At 42.4% G+C, this 22,083-nt stretch overlaps 1 protein-coding gene across 1 annotated transcript in view; it reads right to left on the reverse strand.

Moving 5' to 3' along the window:
- Positions 1 to 6,526: 6,526 nt before the first annotated feature.
- LOC103676852 (myocardial zonula adherens protein) overlaps positions 6,527 to 22,083 on the reverse strand; it is an 85,587-nt gene continuing 70,030 nt past the window's right edge. Inside the window, exons 12-13 of the mRNA XM_040620596.1 lie at positions 14,907 to 15,007; positions 6,527 to 7,460 (exon numbers count right to left, since the gene is read on the reverse strand). Of these exons, the coding sequence (XP_040476530.1) occupies positions 7,364 to 7,460; positions 14,907 to 15,007 (198 nt within the window). The 3' untranslated portion in view covers positions 6,527 to 7,363. The remainder of the gene's footprint in view (positions 7,461 to 14,906; positions 15,008 to 22,083) is intronic.

A 22,083-nucleotide genomic window follows, 5' to 3' on the forward strand; every position in this document is an offset into this window, starting at 1 on the left:
CAAAGATCTTTCATAAGACTTGGGAGTACACTGTGTCCCAAAAGATGGCTATAAAATTACTTCATTAAAAAATAGACTCAGATAGGTGTGTTTACACTTGTGCTCGAGGAAAGATGGTTTGCACATATATTTACCAGAAAATAGAAAAGGAGAGTAAGGGAGGTAATTTGCAAAGTCACAAAAGGGTGAGATGGTATAATTTCCTTTCCTTTCAAGTGTTACAGGGGAGGGAGTTCAGAGTTGTGCCTTCCATGGAGGGAAAGAAGAACCAGGCCTCTACCACAACGACAGCACACCATGTATCTCACTCTTTGGAGTCTGATGTCTGTCAGAGGCTATGAAATAAAGACACTGGTGGCCAGCGGGAGGCTGGAGTTAGAGAAAGCTGACTACGTGTCTCCTCTCACGAGACCTGGCCAGAATCAAGTGTCTGGTCACCTTTAATGTACTGTCTTGCACAAAAAAGAACACAACTCTGAAAAGCTTCAGCTAGGGGATGTTAGGGGAGAGGCGCAAGGGACGCCCATGGAATATATAGTCGGGAGAATTATTCAGAAAAAGAAAAAGCCCTTGATTTTCTTCCTAAAAATTTGGAGGCGAAAATAGTTAAGCCTAGTATATAGGACAGTGAGGGTGATCCAGATTCGAGAACTGAAGGGGTGGTTGTCAATCCCCAACTGTGTTTTTGCAGGGAGAGGGTTTACGTACCGCTAACTTTGTGGCCAGTCCATTAATTTCTCTGGGTCTCCATTTTCTCCGGTTTTAAATGAGGGTATTGAACCAGACAAACTCCAAGATGGCTTTCAACGCTTAAATTATATGATTCTAGGATGATTAATGTTATGATACATTCTTTGGCAACATCTGCATCTATTTAAGCCCATAAATGTTGAGAAGAAATATTTGGTATGCAGTAAACCAGGAAGCAGGTAGCTCCCTTTAAATAAATACTCATCCAACATTGATGACGTTTCAGGTTTTATCAACCCTTGCTGTACTCCCATACTTGCCCGTATCTTCTGGAACTGGATAGTGTCTTCCATCACCTAGAATTCTTGGGCTTAATTTAATTTTTATATCTAGTGGATGACAGTTCTGAGTAATTTAAGATTGTTTATGAGGTTTAAAAAAAACCCTGAAGTTGTCAAAATAGAAGACAAGCATAGTATAATGAATGATGTGGGAGGAACATCATTTCAAGCAGACGAGAGAAAAAGGTGCTTTGAAGGAATAAGTATTTTTTTTTATAATGCATAGGAAAAAAATTACATAATTTAAATAAAGGGTTGCAAATTGTGGGTCTGTGGCCACATCCAGTCTACAGATGGATTTTTTTTTTTTTTTTTGGCAGGACCGAGTCTCAAAATCATGAATTTGAATGACTTTAAGATGGGCATGTACTTATCATCTGGGTGAACATTCCCCCAACAACCATTCACCCGTTATCCTACACCAGACCCTTTGCACCTCTGTGCAGACCCTGGGCACAAGAGCATTTGAGTTTGGGTGTGTCATGCAAGTGTAAATGAAGAAGTTTGCCCAACATTTTTCTTTTCTGCAAGGCTATAATTAATCCCACGGAAACTTCCTAGCTCGCTAGTACAAGATATACACTTGTTATAGGAGAGTGTTCTTTACCTCCAGATGTCAAGTTTCGTAAGGTCTTCTGTGTTTTACAAATCCTCACAAATGGGGTGCCTGGGTGGCTCAGTCAGTTAAGCGTCCAACTCTTGATTTTGGCTCAGGTCATAATCTCTCTCTCTTTTCACCCTCTGCCCCTCCTGCATACTGTCTCTCAAATAAATAAAATCGTTAAACAAATAAAAAAAGAATCCCACAAATGATTCTCAGATAATTTATAAAATTAATGTTCCCCTAGATTATTAATTTGAGATAACAACTTTTTTTTTTTCCTGTAGAATTCAATGTAAATGGTGAATTTTAACTCAAAAAGACTCAGCCTTTTCTGGGAGGAAACCAGTTGCCTTGTTTTATAGTCAGACTATTAAGTGCTGTAGCCAAAGGTTATAATTCTGTTATTTTGAACATTTCCTAAAGAATTATTTGTAAGCATTTCAGACAAAGTCATTTTTTACATTATAATACTTTTTTACATTTACATTATGATACTTTTTTACATTATACTTTTATCTATTAAAAAAAACCATTTTAAAAAGTCAAAGAAAATGATGAATATGATCACCGTGGAAACATCAGCGTCTTTATGACTATATTTTCTATTTTCAGTTCCATTTTGGGGATTTGGGGACAAAAAAAGGTTAACTTGAGACAGCCCTAATTTCCTTCCCCACCCCCCCAAATGTTTAAATAAATTCGTGGGTACCATAAAGATATTTTATTTTAGGGTTGGGCCACAAAGTGACCAGTTAAGTTTTTTCAGGCTGAATGTGTTTTGTTTAGGAGGTGGCAAGTTAAGAGGAAAGGAGAGAATTAAAATATTTGCAAGATGTCATTAATCTCCAGCAAGAGCCTAGAGTTGTTTTTTTTTCCCCTCTTCATTTCAGAACTAATCCAGCTTTCTGTTATTTGGCTCAGAAAAGTCTTAAATCTGTAACAAGAGAGTAACTTCCTGTTCTCAAGAGTATGGCTGCCAAAGAAAACATTTACAAGAAAAGTCCCAGGGCCAAAAAATTGCCTACTAATTATTTCTGAACCCCCTCCCAGCCCTAATTCAGGAAGGTGAATGCTGTAAATGCTGTATGTTAAAACTCGAAAGTATGTGTTGAAAAATTAAGAGAAAACCCCTAAGAACTGTTTGCTATTTATTTATATTTTATTGCATTCAAATTACATGAGTTTTATGGCCCTTGGGCACAAATTAATGTTTCTTAGAATATTTTGTTCGGAATTCCACAAAGATTATACTATACCTTTATCAAAATACATTATGGAAATTTTTACCTGGTACCTTTCCAATTGAAGAAGGGAGAAGCAGCCCCAACATTCAGGATCTGACCTAGTACTACTAGCTAGGCTGTGATATTGCTCCAAGTTGGCCTGACACTCAGCAGAGAGCTCTTTTTTTTTTTTTTTTAAGATTTATTTATTTGAGAGAGAGTGCAAGTGGGAGGAGGGGCAGATGGAGAGGGGGAGGAGATCTTTTTTTTTTTTTTTTAAAGATTTTGTTTATTTATTCGACAGAGAGAGAGACAGCCAGCGAGAGAGGGAACACAAGCAGGGGGAGTGGGAGAGGAAGAAGCAGGCTCCCAGCGGAAGAGCCTGACGTGGGGCTCGATCCCAGAACTCTAGGATCACGCCCTGAGCCGAAGGCAGATGTTTAACAACTGAGCCACCCAGGCGCCCCGGGGAGGAGAATCTTAAGCAGGCTCCATGCTGAGCAAGGAGCCCATCCAGGCGCTCCATGGAGGCTCCATCCCAGGGCCCATGAAATCAAGACCTGAACTGTAACCAAGAGTCAGATGCTCAGCCGACTGAGCCACCCAGGCTTCCCACTCAGCAGTGAAGTCTTGGTGTTGTCCTTGGTGATCTGTCCATTCATTGCAATGCCAGTCAAAGTCCCAGAGCTTTTGGTAGAAATGGACAGACTGTAAAGCTCATGGAAATGCAAAGGCTCTAGAATAGTCAAAACCACTTTGAAAAAGAAGAACAAAGTCAGAGAGCCTATGCCCCGTGACTTCAAGCCTTATTTAGAATAAGATGGGCAAGTAGATCAATATGACAAAGTAGTGAGTACAGAAATAGACTGATGCAAATATGGTCAGTTGATTTGCAGCAATGGTACCAAAGTGATTCAGGGGAAAATGGGTAGTCTTTTCAAAAAATGGTGCTAAATATAATCTACACCATGTATTAGTAATCTAATCCTGTCCAACAAATTACCCGAAAATTTGGTGGCTAGTCTCTCTCTGGTCTTTTTGCCTCTGGCCTCACTTTCCAGAAACGCATCTCCAGCCTCCCTTTGGGGTTTTCCCTTCTCTGACAGATTCAAATGGGTTATCCTCAAATTCGCATATGAGGAAAAGGAGACTGCAGTTTATTTAATCTGTTTATCCAGGCACATTTTTTTCCCTGTTTCCTTCCTGCACAATCCCCCTCACTAGTATTCATTGAGTCTCTAGTCTGTGTCCAATAGGAGGAAATCCTTAGATTTGCAATCCTTAGACCTCCTTCCCAGTAATTGTAGTAATAATGGCAGGTATCAGCTGCGGGCATGTCTCTGGGGCAGTGCTGGAAAGGTTTTCCACGCTCTCTCACGTGATCTGCACAGCCAGCCTATGAGGGGAATGTAATTTCATTTCTAGGCAAAACTGCTTATGGGAGCACTGAGCCTGAAGCAGGCCTGACCAAACGGGTATTGTGACTTAGTGGCAGGATTGAGACCGACTCCAGGCTTTCCACCTGTGTTCTGGAATCAGGCCCGCGTGGTTTCAGACAATTTTCATCTCTTTGAATTTCAGTTTCCTTGTCCACAAAATAGCACTAGTAACATCTCCCACACAGAATGAGTGGTTGCAAGGATTTAGTGGATATATGCTGGGCCTAACTCAGTAACTCTTGGTCTCCTGTATTTCCCCAGCCAGGCCTTTTTCTGGAAGACTTTCCCTTTGTAGATTTCTTCATGATTATCGACGTTTGGAATGAGTCTCCTCCTTTATGGGAAATTACCCCCAAGGAGCTCACATCATGGGAGAGACAGGAAATGGACATGATGATCAGTCATTAGATATAAGAGGACAAGAGAAGCCTCGGTAAAAAGTCCCCCTGGGATTCAGAGACAGTAGAGGTCAGGAGGAAACAGACTCCCTGGCAATAGTTTTGGAGAGGAGAGGGTCTCAAGGTGCACATACCTGTCTTCCCCGCATCTGGCAGGCAGCACCGGGCATGCGCTGGTTGAAATGAATTGGGCCTCTGAGTCTGGATTATCAAGAAGAGTGCTATGGTCTGATGTGGCCTGAGCCAAGACAGGAAGGAATCCTGCCCTTCCTGTCACACGCCCCCACCCCACCTCTTGTCCTTGGGGGACCACCCTAGAGCTCCTGGAGCAGGAAGATAGCATTTACTGGGGAGGAAGAGGGTTCCCAGGGTAGACTCAACACCAGCTCAGGGGCCAGCCTTGGTTGGTACACCCTCTAGTGGGAGGAGGGCATGTCGTATCATGCAACTCCAAGCAGTTCCCCAGTGTCCCTCTTGCCCTGCCAGGCCTGAAATCTGCCCTCTGGGACAGGTCCCACCCAGACTCAAACTCAGTCACATGGCCTGAATTTTTTTCTGTCTCCATGGCTGGCTCTTTGCCTCTGACTAAGCAGCAGGCCTTCTCTGATTCCAGGATCCTGGGGGAAAGCCCACTCCCTCAAAGCCCAGGCCTGTTTCCTGTTTGCTGCCCATGTTCTCTCTGGGCCCTGGGGATGCCTACAGGCCTGCAGCTCACACCTGCACAGTCCCTCAGCTCAGGGATCCAAAGGCAATATCCTGAAGGAACTTTTTTCACTGCCTGTTTGGGGGACAGGTCTGCCTAAAGCAAGCAACTTTATTCACTCTTTCATTTCTCATTCCCAGTGTTGGCAAAGGGGTCAGGAAACCCCATTCTCATCTTGTTGTAAGAATTTACATGGACACCAATTTCAATAGGACCAGTTGGACCACATGCACCGAAAGACTTAAGTTTGCATAATTTTTGACCCGACACAGCGATTCCTCTTCTAGGAATTTATCCTGAGAAAGTAATATTAGGCAAGTGTACAAAGGTGTATGTACAAGATGATTCATCAGAGGACTGCTTAAAAAAGTAAAGACAAGCTCCAAAATTCCAACATGAGTGGATAGGTCGAGTCAATTATCGTACATCGGTAATACGGAATCCAGTTAACTAAGAAACAGTGGCCTAGATCTGCATATCCATATCTGTACTGAGTGATCACAATATAGTAAGTGAAAAGGGGTTACAAAGTATGTAATGAGATAGCATCGATTAAGTGCCTACTGTGTGCCAAGCACTATTTTAGAATTCATGGTTATTAACTCATTTAAATTTTCCCACCAACTCCAGCTAAGATCCCATCTAATAGGGGCTTGAAGAGGTTCTATAACTTGCCCAAAGCACGCACTAGTGACTGAGCTCAGTCTCCAGAGCCCACATGCCTAAATATCACGATTCTGCTTTTCAGTATAGTGCCATATGTGTTTTAAAAACAAAACAAAATAAATAGTATGTGTGTTTTAAGAAAGCTAAGAAGGATTGAAATGAAAATATTGATAGAGGCATTATTATAGGATGTTATTTTTTTTATTTAGCACAAAACCTTGCATACAAAACTCATTTCAGGAAGATAAAATTACTATGTAATACTAGAGTTAACTAGATAAATTTCAGGGTTTAAACACCCACACACACACACACACACACACACACTATCTTATGGTTTATAAATGCTTCTATGGACTGTACCGATGGAAAGATCACTGTGCCCGGACTTGGACATTCCCAAGCCCCATTCTGCTGTCTACCCCTTCTACCTGGTCATGGATGAAATAGAGACAACGTAGGTAGAACAAAATATATGGCATTTATTCAACATGTGACATAGGTTATAATATCAAAGTAGAGCATGCATGAACAAATTATTCATTTAACAAAAACACCAATTGATACTGAAAACATTAAATGATTACATGTCCATAACATACATAAATTCTCTTTCAGTTAAAGTGAGAAAGAAAAAAAAAAGCACAGGTGCAATAAATACACTGATTTTAGTGAGACCCATGAAGGCATAAGGCACAAATTAAACCAAGGGATTAGCACATCAGAATGAGGCACTTGTGCCCGCAGGAGGCCAGGCTCCACCCGTGGCTCCCACAGCCTCACAGAGATCCTGGGCACCAAGAGGAGAGAACACCCTTCCCTGGCAGGGTCAGGTCTCCCCAGGTGCCCCTGCGCCTGTAGATGGGCTTCTGGGCACCAGAGAAACATTGCCTCTAATACTTTTATGGGCGAATAAAACCTTCATGCTGTAACAAATGATCCTGGCGTGAATAACATGAAATTTCAAATTAATGCCCTTTTTCCTCCCAACCGAAGGCTAGTAAACCAGAAAATAAACTGTGAGGGAATTCTCCTGACAGAATTTCAGTGTCTACTCGGAAAGCTAATGATGGCCCAGTAAAGCATGGTTGGGTGTTTGAAATATGACCTCAGAAGCTCTCTCTCCTGCCCTCCCCTTTCACCTCACTTTTCCTTCATGTTTTAGAAGTAAATCAGAACCTCAGTCTCCTTTCTAGCTGAGACTTGTATAGGGGGAAGCAGCAGCCACCCTTCCCAGACGTCGAGCCGCATGGTTCTAGGGCCTTTGTCCATCTGTACAAAGTGTGTGTCTCCACGTGCCTAAGTCAGAGTTTTCTTCATGGTTAACTCCAAGACCCGTGTGTAAGGGGTATAGTTCCTGGAAGGCATCGAGATTTCACGAGTCCTACCTGTTGGGCTGAGAAATGAGAAAAGGCGGGTTAGAAAGATGGAACAGAACTCTGTGCTCTATATAAGACGGCTCTAGGAAACGGTTTTGCCGCCACTGTAGCCTACAAGTTTATATAAAGTCAGTTGAATCTTGCATTTAAATATTATAAGAGCAGCCTTCATTTTTAGCAACTTTTTTTTTTTAAGATTTATTTATTTGAGAGAGAGAAAGAGCTGAGCAGAGGGAGGGGCAGAGAGAGAGGGAGAGAGAGAATCTTTAGCAGGCTCCCTGCTGAACACAGAGCCCGATGCGGGGCTCGATGCCAGGACCCTGGGATCATGACCTGAGCTGAAATTAAGAATCAGATGCTTAACTGATTGAGCCACCCAAGCTACCCTTTAGCAACTTTCAAAGGTTGTGCTAAGCATCGATAATTCAGAAAAATAAAAAACCGTGTATTTAGGGAACTCCTAATTTGGTGGAAAGAGATATACATGAATAACTGTAATAGAATGTGTTAGGTACTATAAGAGATGCGTAATGAGCTGTGCTGGATAGTCTCCATTTGCCCGTTTAGATTACTCTCCTCTGTCTCCACCTCACTCTGTGCCCTTGGGAAGCTGACGGTCAGCATCCACGGGCTCCTTACCCCTTAGCTTCCAGTCGGTTCTGACCAGTTGGGCACTGGTAGTAGGGGATGAGAGACTGGAAGAACAAAGAGGTCAGGACCTTCGTTCCTTCCTGGCCAGGCTGCAGCTTGGTAGTTGGCAGCATTCCCCTAGCAAAGGCCACAGCTTACAGCTCCCCCCTTTGTCTGTCCTCCTGGCTTCCTCCCTCTGCCTCTTCAGTTCCAGGCTGGTAACAGCTTCCAGTGGGCTAGCTCCAGAGTACACCATTGTCCCTTGTTCACTTCTCTCAGAACTGCCCAAACCTTCATAAATAGTCCCTTCATCTAAGTATCTTCAGTCTTCCTGTCCTGTCAGGACCCTGAGCAATACAAGAATTAACATATTATGGGCACGCTGAGGGCAGAAGGAATTAGCAGCACTTAGGAGGGCACCTGGAAACGTGCAGAGAGAGGGGGAATCTTGCAGGGTGCCGAGGCACTCCTCAGGTGGTCAAGGAGAAGGGAATTCAGGCAGAAGGGATAGGCTGTGCAAAGGCAAAAAAGGGTGAGCACAAGGGCCGTGGGCAGGAGACCTGTTGGGTAGGACTGGAGCAAAGAGTTCATGGTGCAAAGTGGCAGAAGACGAGGCCTGGTGGAGAAGGGCCCTGTGTGTCCTGCTAAGGAGTTCAGAAGGGGACACAGAGTCACTGAAGATTTGTAAGGAGGGGCAGGATATGCTCATCTTTTTATTCTAGGAAGATTCCTTGGCACCACTGAGGGTTGGCTGCAGAGGGGTTAGTCTGGAGGCAGAAGGTTAGGAGATTTTTTTTGCTATTTAGTTGGTGAGAAAGAGATCAAGAGAACTTGAATTCTAACTGTAGCACTGGAGGCGAAGTAGCAAGGAAAGGGTAGGGAGACACTGGGGAGGTAGAATTAACCAGGATTTGGTGGCTGAGATGGAGAAAGTCTCCCATTTCTCCTGGACATATAACTACCTTTCCTAGCGTCCTTTGTAATTTGATGGGCCATGTGGCTAAATGGACAGAAATGATGTATATTACTCATAGGTTTAGCCTGTAAAATCCTCCTACATAATCCTTCATGCCCAGTCTCTTCCCTTTCATGCTGCGGATATAGTGGCAGCCCAGGCAGGTGACTTGCTGGAAGAATCCGGGCTCCTGAGTGACTGTGTGTAGTGAGGCCCCCATGCCAGGTAGCCTTGTACTGTCACATGAGAAATCAGTCTCGATTTTGCTAAGCTGAGGTCTGTGGGCTTTTTGTTAACAGAAGCTACCTTCCTTCTCCCCACTAATGCAGTGACCAGTTGCGTGTATGAGACAGGAGCCAGCTCCCTTCCCTGAACGGCCCATAACCTGTGATTCACAAAGTTAACTAGTCATGTGTCTTCTCTATTCCCTCAGCCATTGGCCTAGTTCACGCTCTCTGAGTCCTGGAGTAGCATTCTAAATGGTCTCCCTGCCTCCGGTGTTAGCAGAGTCTTCCTCCTCCTCAAATCCCTTTGACAGTTCGCTGTCAGAGACATCTTCCAGTGATCGAAGCGTAATACCGTTCTTTTGCAAAGTCTCCCCATCGCTTGTGCGATGAAGTCTGAGCTGCTGTGCATGGTCTTAAAGGCCCTCCGCCATCTCCTGTCCTATCTCCCGTCTGGCCTTGCTAAGAAACCAAGCTGTCACCGTTGCCACACTGTCAATCTCATGTCGTCCCCTCTGCCTTGAATGCTTCCCTAATGCAATGGATCTGATGAATCCCTGCCTGTATTCCAAGACTCGAACCAAACGTCACCTTCTATATGGCCATGTCCTGCAGTCTCCACCTTTCTTTTTGTGCTTTTTGTCTGTTTCCTTGAGCAGTGGTGCTCAATTTTCTGCTTCCACAAGGTCCACTTTTGCTAAACTTTCCTAACAGTTAACACTTCCCACTACCCTGCGGTGATTTTCAACGGTAGTTGGCTTACAGCTTCTTAATGGGGTGTATTAGAAGCTTGGGGGGAATTTTAAACTTCACATGTCTCCCCCCCCCAAGAGATTCAGTATGTCTCTTCCATGCTCTCCAAACTACCCTCTCCACATAAGCCTTGAAAAGGACTGCCATATAGGCTTTTTTTTTTTTTTTAAGATTTTATTTGAGAGCGAGCACACGTGTGTGAGAGAGAGAGAGAGTGCGAGAGAGAGCATGAGCCGGGGGAGAGGCAGAGGGAGAAGAAGACTCCCCACTGAGCAGGGAGCCTGATGTGGGGCTCGATCCCAGGATCCGGAGAGCATGACTTGAGACAAAGGCAGACACTTAACCAACTGAGTCACCCAGGTGCCCCTAGGCTTCTGACACACCACTGGTAGCACCCCATTGTCCCCTCTGATCTACACATCCTCTGCTACAGTGTCCTGAAGGCTGAAAACCACGCTCATCTTCATGACTCCAGCAGCTCACTCAGGCCAGGCACTGAGCTATCACGAAATGTATGGATGAGTAAGGAAACCAGAGGACAAGGGATTTCCAGGAGTGAGTGGTCAGAGTGTCACCTGCCACAGATCTGGCAATTGAGGGGTCCTCAGTGACCTGACCGGGCAGTTTAGTGGAGTGCCAGGGCAGAAGCCGGATGGTGATTTGTGCCAACCACTGTGAAAATTCCATGTAGCAGAAATGGTCTCTGGTGGTAATATCCTAAAAGCCCGTAAAGTGTAGAAATATTTATAAAGGTGGGCTTTCCAGGTTTCAAAAACAGGCTCTGATATCCCAACCTTTCAAAAAGAAGTGAGGTATTTTATTTGGTTGATCACTAGGAAACAACAGGATTTCAACAACACAAATGATTTCAACCACAGAACTGAAATTCAACCATTTTCTTTAACACATTAATGCTATTGGTAACCTTTTATTATTCCATAAAGGGGCAGGTCCCCTGGGGGAAACAACAGCAGAGTCAGCATATAAAGCTTTGACAAAAAGCTGCTTTGTGTTCTGGTCTCTACAACAGAAGTATGAAAATGTTGGCATTTTAAAGCACTTACTATGTGCCTGGCGCTTATGACCATGGGGAATATTTTCATTACATCACACCTATTAAGACATAATTTATGAGCTTGCTGGAGACCACGTGTCACTAAGGGGCAAGTAGAAAAGTTTCTTTTTTGTTTTTCATCTTTCTCTTTGAAGGAAGGCTAGCCAACTGGAAATTGCTCTCAGTGGCTTTCAGTAACATGTATCAGACCTTTAAATCAAACTCTTGAGTCTTTTCTAAAAAAATAGGTGTTTAAAAGCCTCTGAAATCACAGTGAGTGCCTTCTCCCCTCTTTCCTCCCTTCTTGGCTCTGTTGTAAGATCCGTGCTCTCCAGAAATGTATGGAATGCAAGGGTTAGATGAAGAGGGGAAGGAACTGAGGAGGAGAAACTGGAGACAGAAGGTGATATTCAGTCGACTAGTCCTAGAGAACCCAGGTCTCCAGCAGGCTGGTGGCAGTGGGACAGGAGGGAGGAGACAGCCCTATATGGGCACTGAGGCGGGCCTGGGACACAGGTGTCTGCAGTGAACTGACCTCAGGGCCCGGGAAGGTGGTGGCAGCATCGAGGGAAATAGGAAAATGTGCCTACCCTGCTAGGCACTTTATGCCTGTATCCCATTTCACCAGCCCAGCAGGCTCCCAAGGGAATTACTGTCAGCATCTTTTGGTTCTGGTTGAGAAACTGAGACCCAAGGAGATTAGGGATTTGCTCAAAGCTGTAGATACAGGGAGAGGCAGATCAGCCAACCCATGTTTATGGAGCGTTAAGAAAGTACTAGGCTGGAGAGGAGAGCCCAGGGTCCCTGTCCACCGGAGTCCGCAGTGCTGGCAACAATGGAGAAGTGGTGGGGGTGTGGGGAGGAGGTCACAAAAGGGGCCTGCGGGCTCTGTAAGTAAAGAAAAGGCTGATGTCGAATTTTTCCAGCATAAAAATCAAGCAGCTCTAATTGTAAGTCAGACGCTGTTAGCAGGAGCACAGCATGAAAGCCTGCCAGTTAGAGGGAGAAATGAATCCGAGGTGGCCCGTTCCTCTCCCGTGAGGCTGCATGCCCAGTGCCTGGAATACACCGGGACCACTCTGACATTTCAGCTGACAGAGGCCGCCTCCATCATGGGGCCTTCCGGGGTTTTATGCACTGTGTAGAGGGTTTCAAACCACGGAGAGTTTAATTGGAGAGCTTAATGCATGCTGAAGCACTATCAATCATAACCACCAGTAAAAATTAATGAAATTGTCTTAGCACCCCCAAATTCACTTATATTTGATCTAGTGTCTTACATGAAAAATCAGAGTTTTGGTGTAGTTAATAGTAATAATAGCTATTCTTTATTAAGTAAGTGCTTAACTAGTTACCATGCTTAATGCTTTCACTTAATCCTCATAGAAACCCTATGAGATTTGATATTGTCCTCTTCATTCCCATCTTAAGGATGAAATAACGGAGGCTTCAGAGTGATTAAGTAGCTTGCCCAAGGCTGTGCTCAGCGGGCAGCTGGTGGGCAGCAAAGCCCCATGGCCCGAGGTGCCCTAACTGGACCACACTGCCAGATTCTTTGTGCAAGAACAGGTAGTGAGAACAAAACTCATGTGCAGAATTAAGGCTTAATGCAATACTTTTATTGATCTAAAACATTTTGGAGGGGGCCATTTTCAAAATATTCTGGAAAACACCATGGGATCTTGTATTAGTTAGATGCAAGTTCAAAGTCCACATAAGAACCAGGAATTTTGTTAGAACATACACAATTTAGGAACTCTATTAGTATTTTAAAACGACACATGTACCGCACCAGGACGCCAAAGGCCTCGTTCCAATCCTGGCTGTGCGGCTTCCAGTGAATCACTCACCTCTCTGAGCCTCGATTCTGCAGTCTATCAAACATGGGGATTAAACTCAACGGGGGGGGGGGGTTCCAGTTTCATTCAAACAAAATCTTACTTGGGGTCCAACATCTAAAACACACTAAAAGCTGAGTTTCTAAGTTTTGTGTTATTTTGTTTTTCAGGATGGGGAGGGTCCCTGCAGGCCAGCTCCTTGCTCACCTCCCGCCCCCAGAGGCATCCGGAGGCCTCTCCCTGAGCCCCAGCAGAGAGCCCAGCGTGCAGCGAGGCAGCTCTGAGAAGCACAGGTGGGAAACTACTGCTCTGAATTCTCTCTAAAGACCCCGTGCTCCTTGCCACTCACACCCGCATGGCACCTTTCACGTAGTAGGCACTTAATAAATATCGGAGAGGAAACGAATTGAATCTTACCCTGCCTTTTCGGAAATGCGGATATGTAGCTTTCATTTCCTCTGCTGATTGACCTACGCAGTGAAAGCGCTAAGATGGATCCTGGGGGAAACCAAATGTTACATTTATGGAAAAGCTGCTTTTAGATGCTGAAGAGGCTTCCAAGTTCACCATGGCCATAAGTTAAGGGTCTGTCAGCACTTCCATTATGAAAACCATTCTGTGGTTTCATAACTTAGCCATAAAAGTTTGCTTCGGGCTATCCTTCGGCATACAAATTGAAAACCTTGTTTTAAGCCAAAATGTGGGAATTAGAAAACAAACAATTTATTGGTTTCAGACATAGTTTTGTACCCGTCTTAAGCCAAACAAGATTTATTATGTGGGCAATTAAAGTGGACTAAACCACTTGGTTCCTGAAAAATAAAAAAGGAGAGAAATGGCCAAACTATTTATATTTCAGAAGGAGTCCCTGGACATGACCATTCTTTTTTGGCTATATTTTTATCAGGGACGTTGTCCCCCATCTTGATGAGACCTCGAGTCTACTTACGTAGCTTTTTCCCTGTTGAGTTAAACCTGTGAAATCACCTACTCTAAACCACTGACTTTACAAACTGGGAAGCAGAGGCCCCAGCAAAGGCAGTCTGGCCTGAACACATCCTGCTGCTGGCGAGGAGGACTAGACCCAGGTATTCAACATCCCAGCTTGGTGGTGGGCTCACCACCATTTCCCACCAGATCTAACCATTCAAGGCTCTAGGATTCTACATTTTTCTGGCCTAATATCTAACACAACACACACAAATGCCCCTGATCACACAGGAATTCACCATCCTACACACAGTACACGAGGTACTTTGTGACTTTGGTTACCTTTAGGTAACTGTTTGGTCCGAGCACAGTTTTGAGCACCTAGAGATGATGGGTTAGTTACTGGGTCACAGACTCTAATCTTACTGGGGAGAGACCCAGGCCTGGGTGTGTGGAGCAGCTTCAGGACAAACAGGTCAGTCGTCGAGCTCAGAAATGCAACTGAACAAACTAAGTTGTGGTTATTATTCATCTGTCGTGACTGAAACAGATCAATTTATTTGTGATGCTGAGCCAGTGCTTAACTAGACTGTGTCGTGGCACCAGGGATGAGATGAGTTTGTTCAAGCTTTAGATCCTCCCTCCTCTGTGTTACCAAAGCACCTCGCAGTCCCTCTTGCACTGTTGTAAATATCTGCCTCCATGTCTGTCTCCCCTTCCAGTCTGCATGTGGGGCAGGAACCAAATCTCATTACTCTCCATAAGCATCTCGCACAGGGAAGGTGCCCAACAGATGTTTGCTGAGTGAATGAACGAACGGACGGGGGAACAAATGCATGCACTGCCTGACAGGGCCAGTCTCTCTCGGCCGTGGCTTCCCCACGCTTCTCTTCACTACCCCTGCCCTGCACAATGCTCCCTCTCCTAGAGAAATGAGCCAGACCCCTCGGCAGTTACCATTTATCTTTGCAGAAATATTTTTGATAGAAAGAATGCAATTCTGGTAATCACAGCCCCATAAAGTATTTTCTTAAGTCAAAGAGGAATCTGAGTCAGAAAAATAGGAAATTCCCAAATACCTGGGGAGAAGATCACAGCCCACTCCAATCTCTCTGGTCTCCACCTCAGGCTTGGCCTGGGTTTCTATTAAATAGTCCAGCCTGCTTTGTAGTTCATTATTCTAGAGAGGAGGAAAACAGTACTTTTAGTCAAGCAAATGGGTTCCCCCACAAACACGCATGATACAATTTATATGCATTATCCGATTTTGCGCTAGGACATGGACATCTGTCATAATGTATTTAGTGAGCACGTCTTACACAGTAGGAGTTAAAGAAATAGATTGCCTCCTTACAGTTTTCTGTGCATGCACATACACGTATCCAATTTTACATCAGTGGAAACAAAATACCCCGTTCCATGCTAAATGTGGGGTTTTTTCACTCAACAATTTGTTGTGAATATCTTGCCATGTTTATTTTCTTTTTATGTCAACAAGCTATTTTAATGGATTCATAGCATTCCATTGTGTGGAGGTACATTATTTAGTCTCATTGATGGCATTTAGATATTTATCACTTCTCTTGCAATTATAAATAAGGTACAGCTCATGTTTTAATACTCCCTTATTAAACTATAAAATGAGTAAGTCTATTAATTTAATTTAGTGGGAAATACCTCTATAACTTAATAATTAGTATTTCATAGGTTTGGAAAATTCAGAATCTCAAACATATAAAGTAGAACAAGCTCCTTGGGATTAAAATTAGCGTTCTAAATAGTTTTTTTCAGGCCAGAGCCAAACATTACATAGGTTGATGATTAGATGCTCAGGAATTGGAAATTTGCCCCATGGGGGAAATGAAGGACAAAGAGCAAGAGGGTTGAGGCTGTTGGAATGAAAACACAAGAATCAGGATGGTGCCTGACACCTAAAGGGCAAACATACACAAATTCCAGAAGGAGGTTAACAGTGGTTATCTCTGAGTATTGAGTTTTTAATTTTTTTTTAAGTTCTTTATTTTTCTGTAATGTTAAATTTTCTCTTTTTGTATATTACTAGTTTAATTCTTTGGTAAGTGTACTCTTTAGTCCCCATCACCTATGTCACCCATCTCCCAGCCCACCTCCCGCTGGTAACCATCAGTTTGTTCTATAGAGGTAAGAGTTAATTTCTTGGTTTGTCTTTTTTTCCCTTTGTTCATTTGTGTTGTTTCTTAAATTCCACATATGAGTGAAAGCATATGGCATTTGTCTTTCTCTGACTTATTTCGTTTAGCATTATACTCTCTAGCTCCATCCATGTCATTGCAAATAGCAAGATTTCATTTTTTATGGCTGAATAATATTCCATTGTATAAATATATAGCACCTCTTCTTTATCCATTCATCTATCAGTTGGCACTTGGACTGCTTCCATAATTTGGCTTTTGTAAAAATGCTACTATAAACATAGAGGTACATATATCCCTTTAGTTAAAAGTTAAATTAGTATTTTTATATTCTTCGAGTGAATGCCCAGTAGTGCAATCACTAGATTGTAGGATAGCTCTATTTTTAATTTTCTGAGGACCCCCTCCATACTGTTTTCCACCATGGCTGCACCAGTTTGCATTCCCACCAACAGTGCAAGAGGATTTCTTTTTCTTCCCATCCTCACCAACACTTGTTGTTAGACTAAATTTTCATGAGGCAATACCATATCTATCTTCTTAGCTATATTCTCAGTGCATGGCAGGTCAGAGAGACAAGATAAATATTTATTGAATAAATAAATGTATAAATACTTTTATAAGGAGCATGTTATTTGCATGATTAGAAAAAAAATTAAAGCATTTGTCTTTTCTTTTAGGTTGGACCTGAAGCTAAAGCACTCTTCTAAGGCTAGATTAACGCATGAAAGTTGAGAAGTTCTTTGAAAAAGAAACTCCTTTGTTTCAAAAGAAAGAACGTGGGGTACAGCTCAGCAGTTCCTGCTCTGAACTGGTGATACCAAAGAGCAAAGCAGTGGCTCTGGTACAAACTCCTGTTCTGTAAAGGTCTGTGGATCCCTTCAGAAAAAATGGGCAACGGTGGATAGGGAGAGAATGCATTCCAGATAGCCCAGCAGCTGACAAGCCGTGACAGATGGATGGGCTCCAAATCTATCACCTAGTGCTCAGGATGGGAGAATGTTGCTGGCTTACTGCCCGAGGCACAGCATTTACACACACGCACACACGTGCACACACATGCACACAGCTTCCCCAGCAATATATGGATTCTCCCATTCATAAGGAAAGAAACAAAGGCAGAAGAGGCTTGCCAATTAACAAGCTCCAGGAATCCCACCGCCTTGTCTTTTCTCAGGGTAGAGTTTAGTAATGACGATTTCACATAATTCTGAGCTAACTACCTGCAGTTAGGGGGCATGAAAGAAAAACAAGGCTAGTAAATATGCCCTATTGATACACCGAATATAGTCAATAGTAGACAAGTAGCCACAAATCCTTTGTTCTATTTCAGGCGAACTCTATGTGTGCACAGCAGATACCCACTGAAAGCTGAAATGAAAAACCTGTACTCTTAAATTTCAATGCAAAAAAAAAAGGAGTACCAACTATGTATCAGGTTAGGTGAAGGGAGCTAGTTAGCAGTTAAAGAACTATGGCAAGATTTGCAACCCCTGAGTTTGGTCTTTTGGGGGTAGAGACAACCAAGCAGAAAATAACAGTCATAAGTCCCATGCCGGAGGGACCCACAGAAGAATATTAAGGGGGAACTCGGGACGCCGAACTCAAGACGGAAAATGAGTGAACTGCATGAAGATTTGCTGGAGTTATGCAAGGGAAAGAGAGTAAGAGAAACAAAGGGCTGAGTATTCCAGGATTTCAGAACATACCAGGTTGAGAACAAGCACCTTATGCAGTATACAGGTAGCAAGAGTTAGTTACGAACGGCTACATCTGCCTTTACAAGGATTTTATACCCCAAATTCTGTAAGCCCAGAGTCAACGCTAGATGTTATTGCAATCACTGGGCTTCCAGATGGAAACTGTCTTGCAGGGAAATAAAACTCTGGGCGAAAGGAAATAAAACTTGATTAGTCAAGGAGGCCACTGCAATTTCCTAGTTCAAGGAGCGAGAGCTGCATTTATGGCGTTGAGGAGTAGGCACTTAACCAGTGGATCCTCCTGCAAAGAATAAACTCTGGACAGAAGACAAAAATCTATTAAGGTCTTTGGAGACTGAATAAGGACAGGCAAGCTGTGAGGGGGAGTGACAAGCTTGGAGTGGGTTCTCTGTGACTCATCAGTTTGTTTTTGTTTGCAGCTTTGCCCAAGAGCAGTACAATCATTGTGGCAGCAGCACACTTTAGAAATTCAACAGAAGAATCATCTTTCTAGTACGAAAAAAACAGTAGAAGGAGCCCAGCATAACCAGGACTGCCAAGAGTAAAGGGAAAGCCAAAAAGAGAGTCAAGAGAAGGCAGAAACTTTAAATTCTGCCTGTAGACTCAGATCTCTGGCAGACCCCCAAACCATGCATGTGCTGGGCTAACTGAAAAGAACTGAACTCGAGATCTGAGCCATCACCCACTACAGCACGGCAGGGTGGGAGTCAGTATAACCAAATTCATTACCTGAAACAAAAACCTCAACACTGTTCAGATAAAACAATCCAAAGTCTCCACAACAGAACCTTTACAATGTCCAGATTATAGGCCAAAATTACTGAATTTGTCAAGAGTCAGGAAAATGTGACCCATTTCCAAGGAGAAAGAGAAGCAACAGATGCCAATCTTGATGTTTGTTGGAATTTTCAGACAAGGCCTTTCAAGCAGCTATGCTCAGTAAGGTCAGAGATGCTACTAATTGATGTAGTAAAAAAAAATTTATATATATATATATATATATAAAAAGAACCAAATGGAAACTTTAGAACTGGAAAATACATTGCCTGAAATGTTAAAAACTCACTAGACTGAAGAAAAGAATGGAGATGACAAAGGAAGGAGTCCGTGAACTTGAAGACCTATTAATAGAAATCAGGGGCGCCTGGATAGCACAGTCAGTTAAGCATCTGGCTCTTGGTTTCAGTTCAGATCATAATCGTAGGGTTGTGAGATGGAGCCCCACATTTGGCTCCACGCTCAGCACAGTGTGCTTAAGACTCACTCTCCCTCTGCCCCTCCCCTGCCACACTCTAAATAAATCTTTTAAAAAATAATTTGATCACAATAAAATGAAGAAAGAAAAGACTGAAAATAATACATGGAGCTTCCTGGAACTATGGGACAATTTCTAATGCCTAACATAGGGATACTAGACTCATAGAAGGAAAGGATAAAGAAACTAGAGCAGGAAAAGTAGTCAAATAATGGCTAAACATTTCCCAAATTTGGTGAAACATAAATTTGCAAATCCAAGAATCTCAGCAAACCCCAAACAGAATAAATTCAAAGAGAACTATACCTCGGCACATCCCAGTCAAACTACTGAAAACCACAGAGAAAAAAATCTTGAAGGCAATCTTATTATATATGGGGGAACAATAATTTGAATCACCACAGATTTCTCGTCAGAAACCATGGAAGTCAGAAGACAGCACTAAGAGAAAGAAACTGAATGCTCTATGATTCAATAATGAAGGTAAAAGAGCTCGCTTTCAGATCAAGAAAAACTAAGTGAATTTGTCCCCACATTGCTACACTACACAAAATGCTACATAAAAGGCCTGAGATTTTCAGGAATGAAAGAACATCAGAAATACACTGTATGAGTAAATATGAAAGACTATTTTCTCAATTTCTCTAAAGTACATATGACTATTAAAGCAAAAATTATAATGACTGACAGCAAGGGGAGGGGTAAATAGACCTATATCATTGCAGGATTTCTACGTTTTACACAAAGGAGTACAATACTACCTTTAAGCGCGCTATGAACAGTTTATTAGAGAAAAGGGACACAGCAAAATGCCAATAGATACATTAAAATGGAATTCTAAAAAATAATCCAAAAGAATACAAGAAAGAGGGAACAAAACAAAACCAGAGGGAATAAACAGAAAACAAATAGTAAAATGACAGACCTAAATCCAGTCATACCAATTATTAAATGTCAATGGACTATACACTCCAATAAAAGACTATAAGAATATATTTTAAAAAGCAAGACTTAACTATATATGGTCTATACGAGATGCACATTAAATACAGAAACATCGATCAGTTGAAAATAAGTGGGTGGAAAAAGATATACAACAGACGGTAAACTTAAGACGGCAGGAAGAGCTATATTAATGCCAGATAAGAGAGACTTCAAGACAATATGAACACGGCAGTGATCGACATTTCATAATAATGTAAACATCAATTCATCACCAGGACATAATAAAAAATGTATATGTATCTAATAACAGGGCTTCAAAATATATGAAGTTAAAATAGATGGTCTAAAACCATAGTAATGGATTTTAACACCCCTCTGTCAGCAACTGATAAATCAGATAAACTATCAACCACCTACATCTTTTTTTTTTTTTTTTAAGATTTTATTTATTTATTTGACAGACAGCCAGCGAGAGAGGGAACACAAGCAGGGGGAGTGGGAGAGGAAGAAGCAGGCTCATAGCGGAGGAGCCTGACGTGGGGCTCGATCCCAGAACGCCGGGATCACGCCCTGAGCCGAAGACAGGCGCTTAACCGCTGTGCCACCCAGGCGTCCCTCAACCACCTACGTCTAATTGATACTTACAGAACACAAAAACAGCAGAATACCTTTTTTTTTACACTAACCAAGAGAAACCATGTGCTGAGCCATAAGACAAGTCTCAATAAATTTAAAAGAATTAAAACCATACAAAGTATGTTCTCCGACCATAACAGAAATCAAAAACAATACAATAGCTAAGAAAACCTCAAATATTTGGAGGTTAAACAACACACTTCTGAATATAAGTCAAAGACGACTCTCAAAGGAAATTAGAAAATATTTCAAACTGGATGATACTGAAAATACAACGTATCATAGCTTGAGGGGTGCCACTGAAGCAGAGGGTTCAGGGACATTTATAGCTGCTGATAGAGCTCTAAAATCAATGGCCTAATGTCCACCTCAAGGAGCTAGAGAAAGAAGAGCAAACTAATTAGAAGGAAGGGAATAATGACTATCAGAGCAAAACTCAATACAATAGAAAACAGACAATGGAGAATATCAACAAAACCAAAAGCTATTCTAACTTTTTAAAACATCAACAAAATTGATAATCTCCCAGCTAGCCTGATCAAAGAAGGGGGGGGTTGTACAAATAACAGGGATCAAAGAGATGCTGAAACAACTGGATATGTATGTGGAAAAAAATATTCCTTCACACCAAACACAAAAATTACCTCCAAGTGGATTACAGATCTCAATTACAAAGCAAAAACTATAAAATGTTTAGGGAAAACCCTAGGAGAAAATCTCTGTGACCTTGTTAGTAGGCAAAGATTTCCTAGCACACAAAAAGCATAAACTGTAAAAGAAAAAGTTGAGAAACTGAACTTCATCAAAAATAAAAACTAAAAACCGTATGTTCAAGAAAATGAAAAAGAGCACCTGGCTGCCTCAGTCAGTGAAGCATGTGACTCTTGATCTTGGGGTCATGAGTTTGAGCCCCACGTTGGGTGTAGAGTTTACTTAATTAAAAAAAAAAATGAAAAAGCAAGTCATGAAATGGGAGAAAATATTCACAATACATGTATCTAAAAAAGAACTGATATCCAGAATATAAAAAGAACTCTTACAACTCGGTAAGAAAACTAAAAACTTGATAAAATGGGCAAAAGATTTGAACGGACACTTCACAACACAAAATACATAAATGGCCAGTATGCATTTATGAAGACACCCGACATCACTAATGACCATGGAAATGCAAATAAAACCACAATGAGAGACCACCTATACGCCCTCTAGGATGGCTAAATTGAACAGACTGATGATACTAAGGGTGAAGATGTGGAGAAACTGGAATATTCGAACTGCTGGTGGGAATGTAAAATACTACAGTCCCTTTGACAAGCTGTCGGCAGCCTCTTAGAAAGTTAAACCTGCATCTATCATTCAACCCAGCTATTCCACTACTAGGAATTTACCCAAGGGGAGTAAAGACCTATGTTCACATAATGACTTGCACAGTAATGCTTACCGCAGCTTCATTCACAAGAGCCCCAAACTGGAAACTCAAATGTAGATGAACAAATGTGTGGATGGATAGATATGGCGGATTGCC

This window comes from Ursus maritimus, unplaced genomic scaffold, assembly GCF_017311325.1.
Source record: "Ursus maritimus isolate PB19 unplaced genomic scaffold, ASM1731132v1 scaffold_35, whole genome shotgun sequence".
Lineage (NCBI taxonomy): Eukaryota > Metazoa > Chordata > Mammalia > Carnivora > Ursidae > Ursus > Ursus maritimus.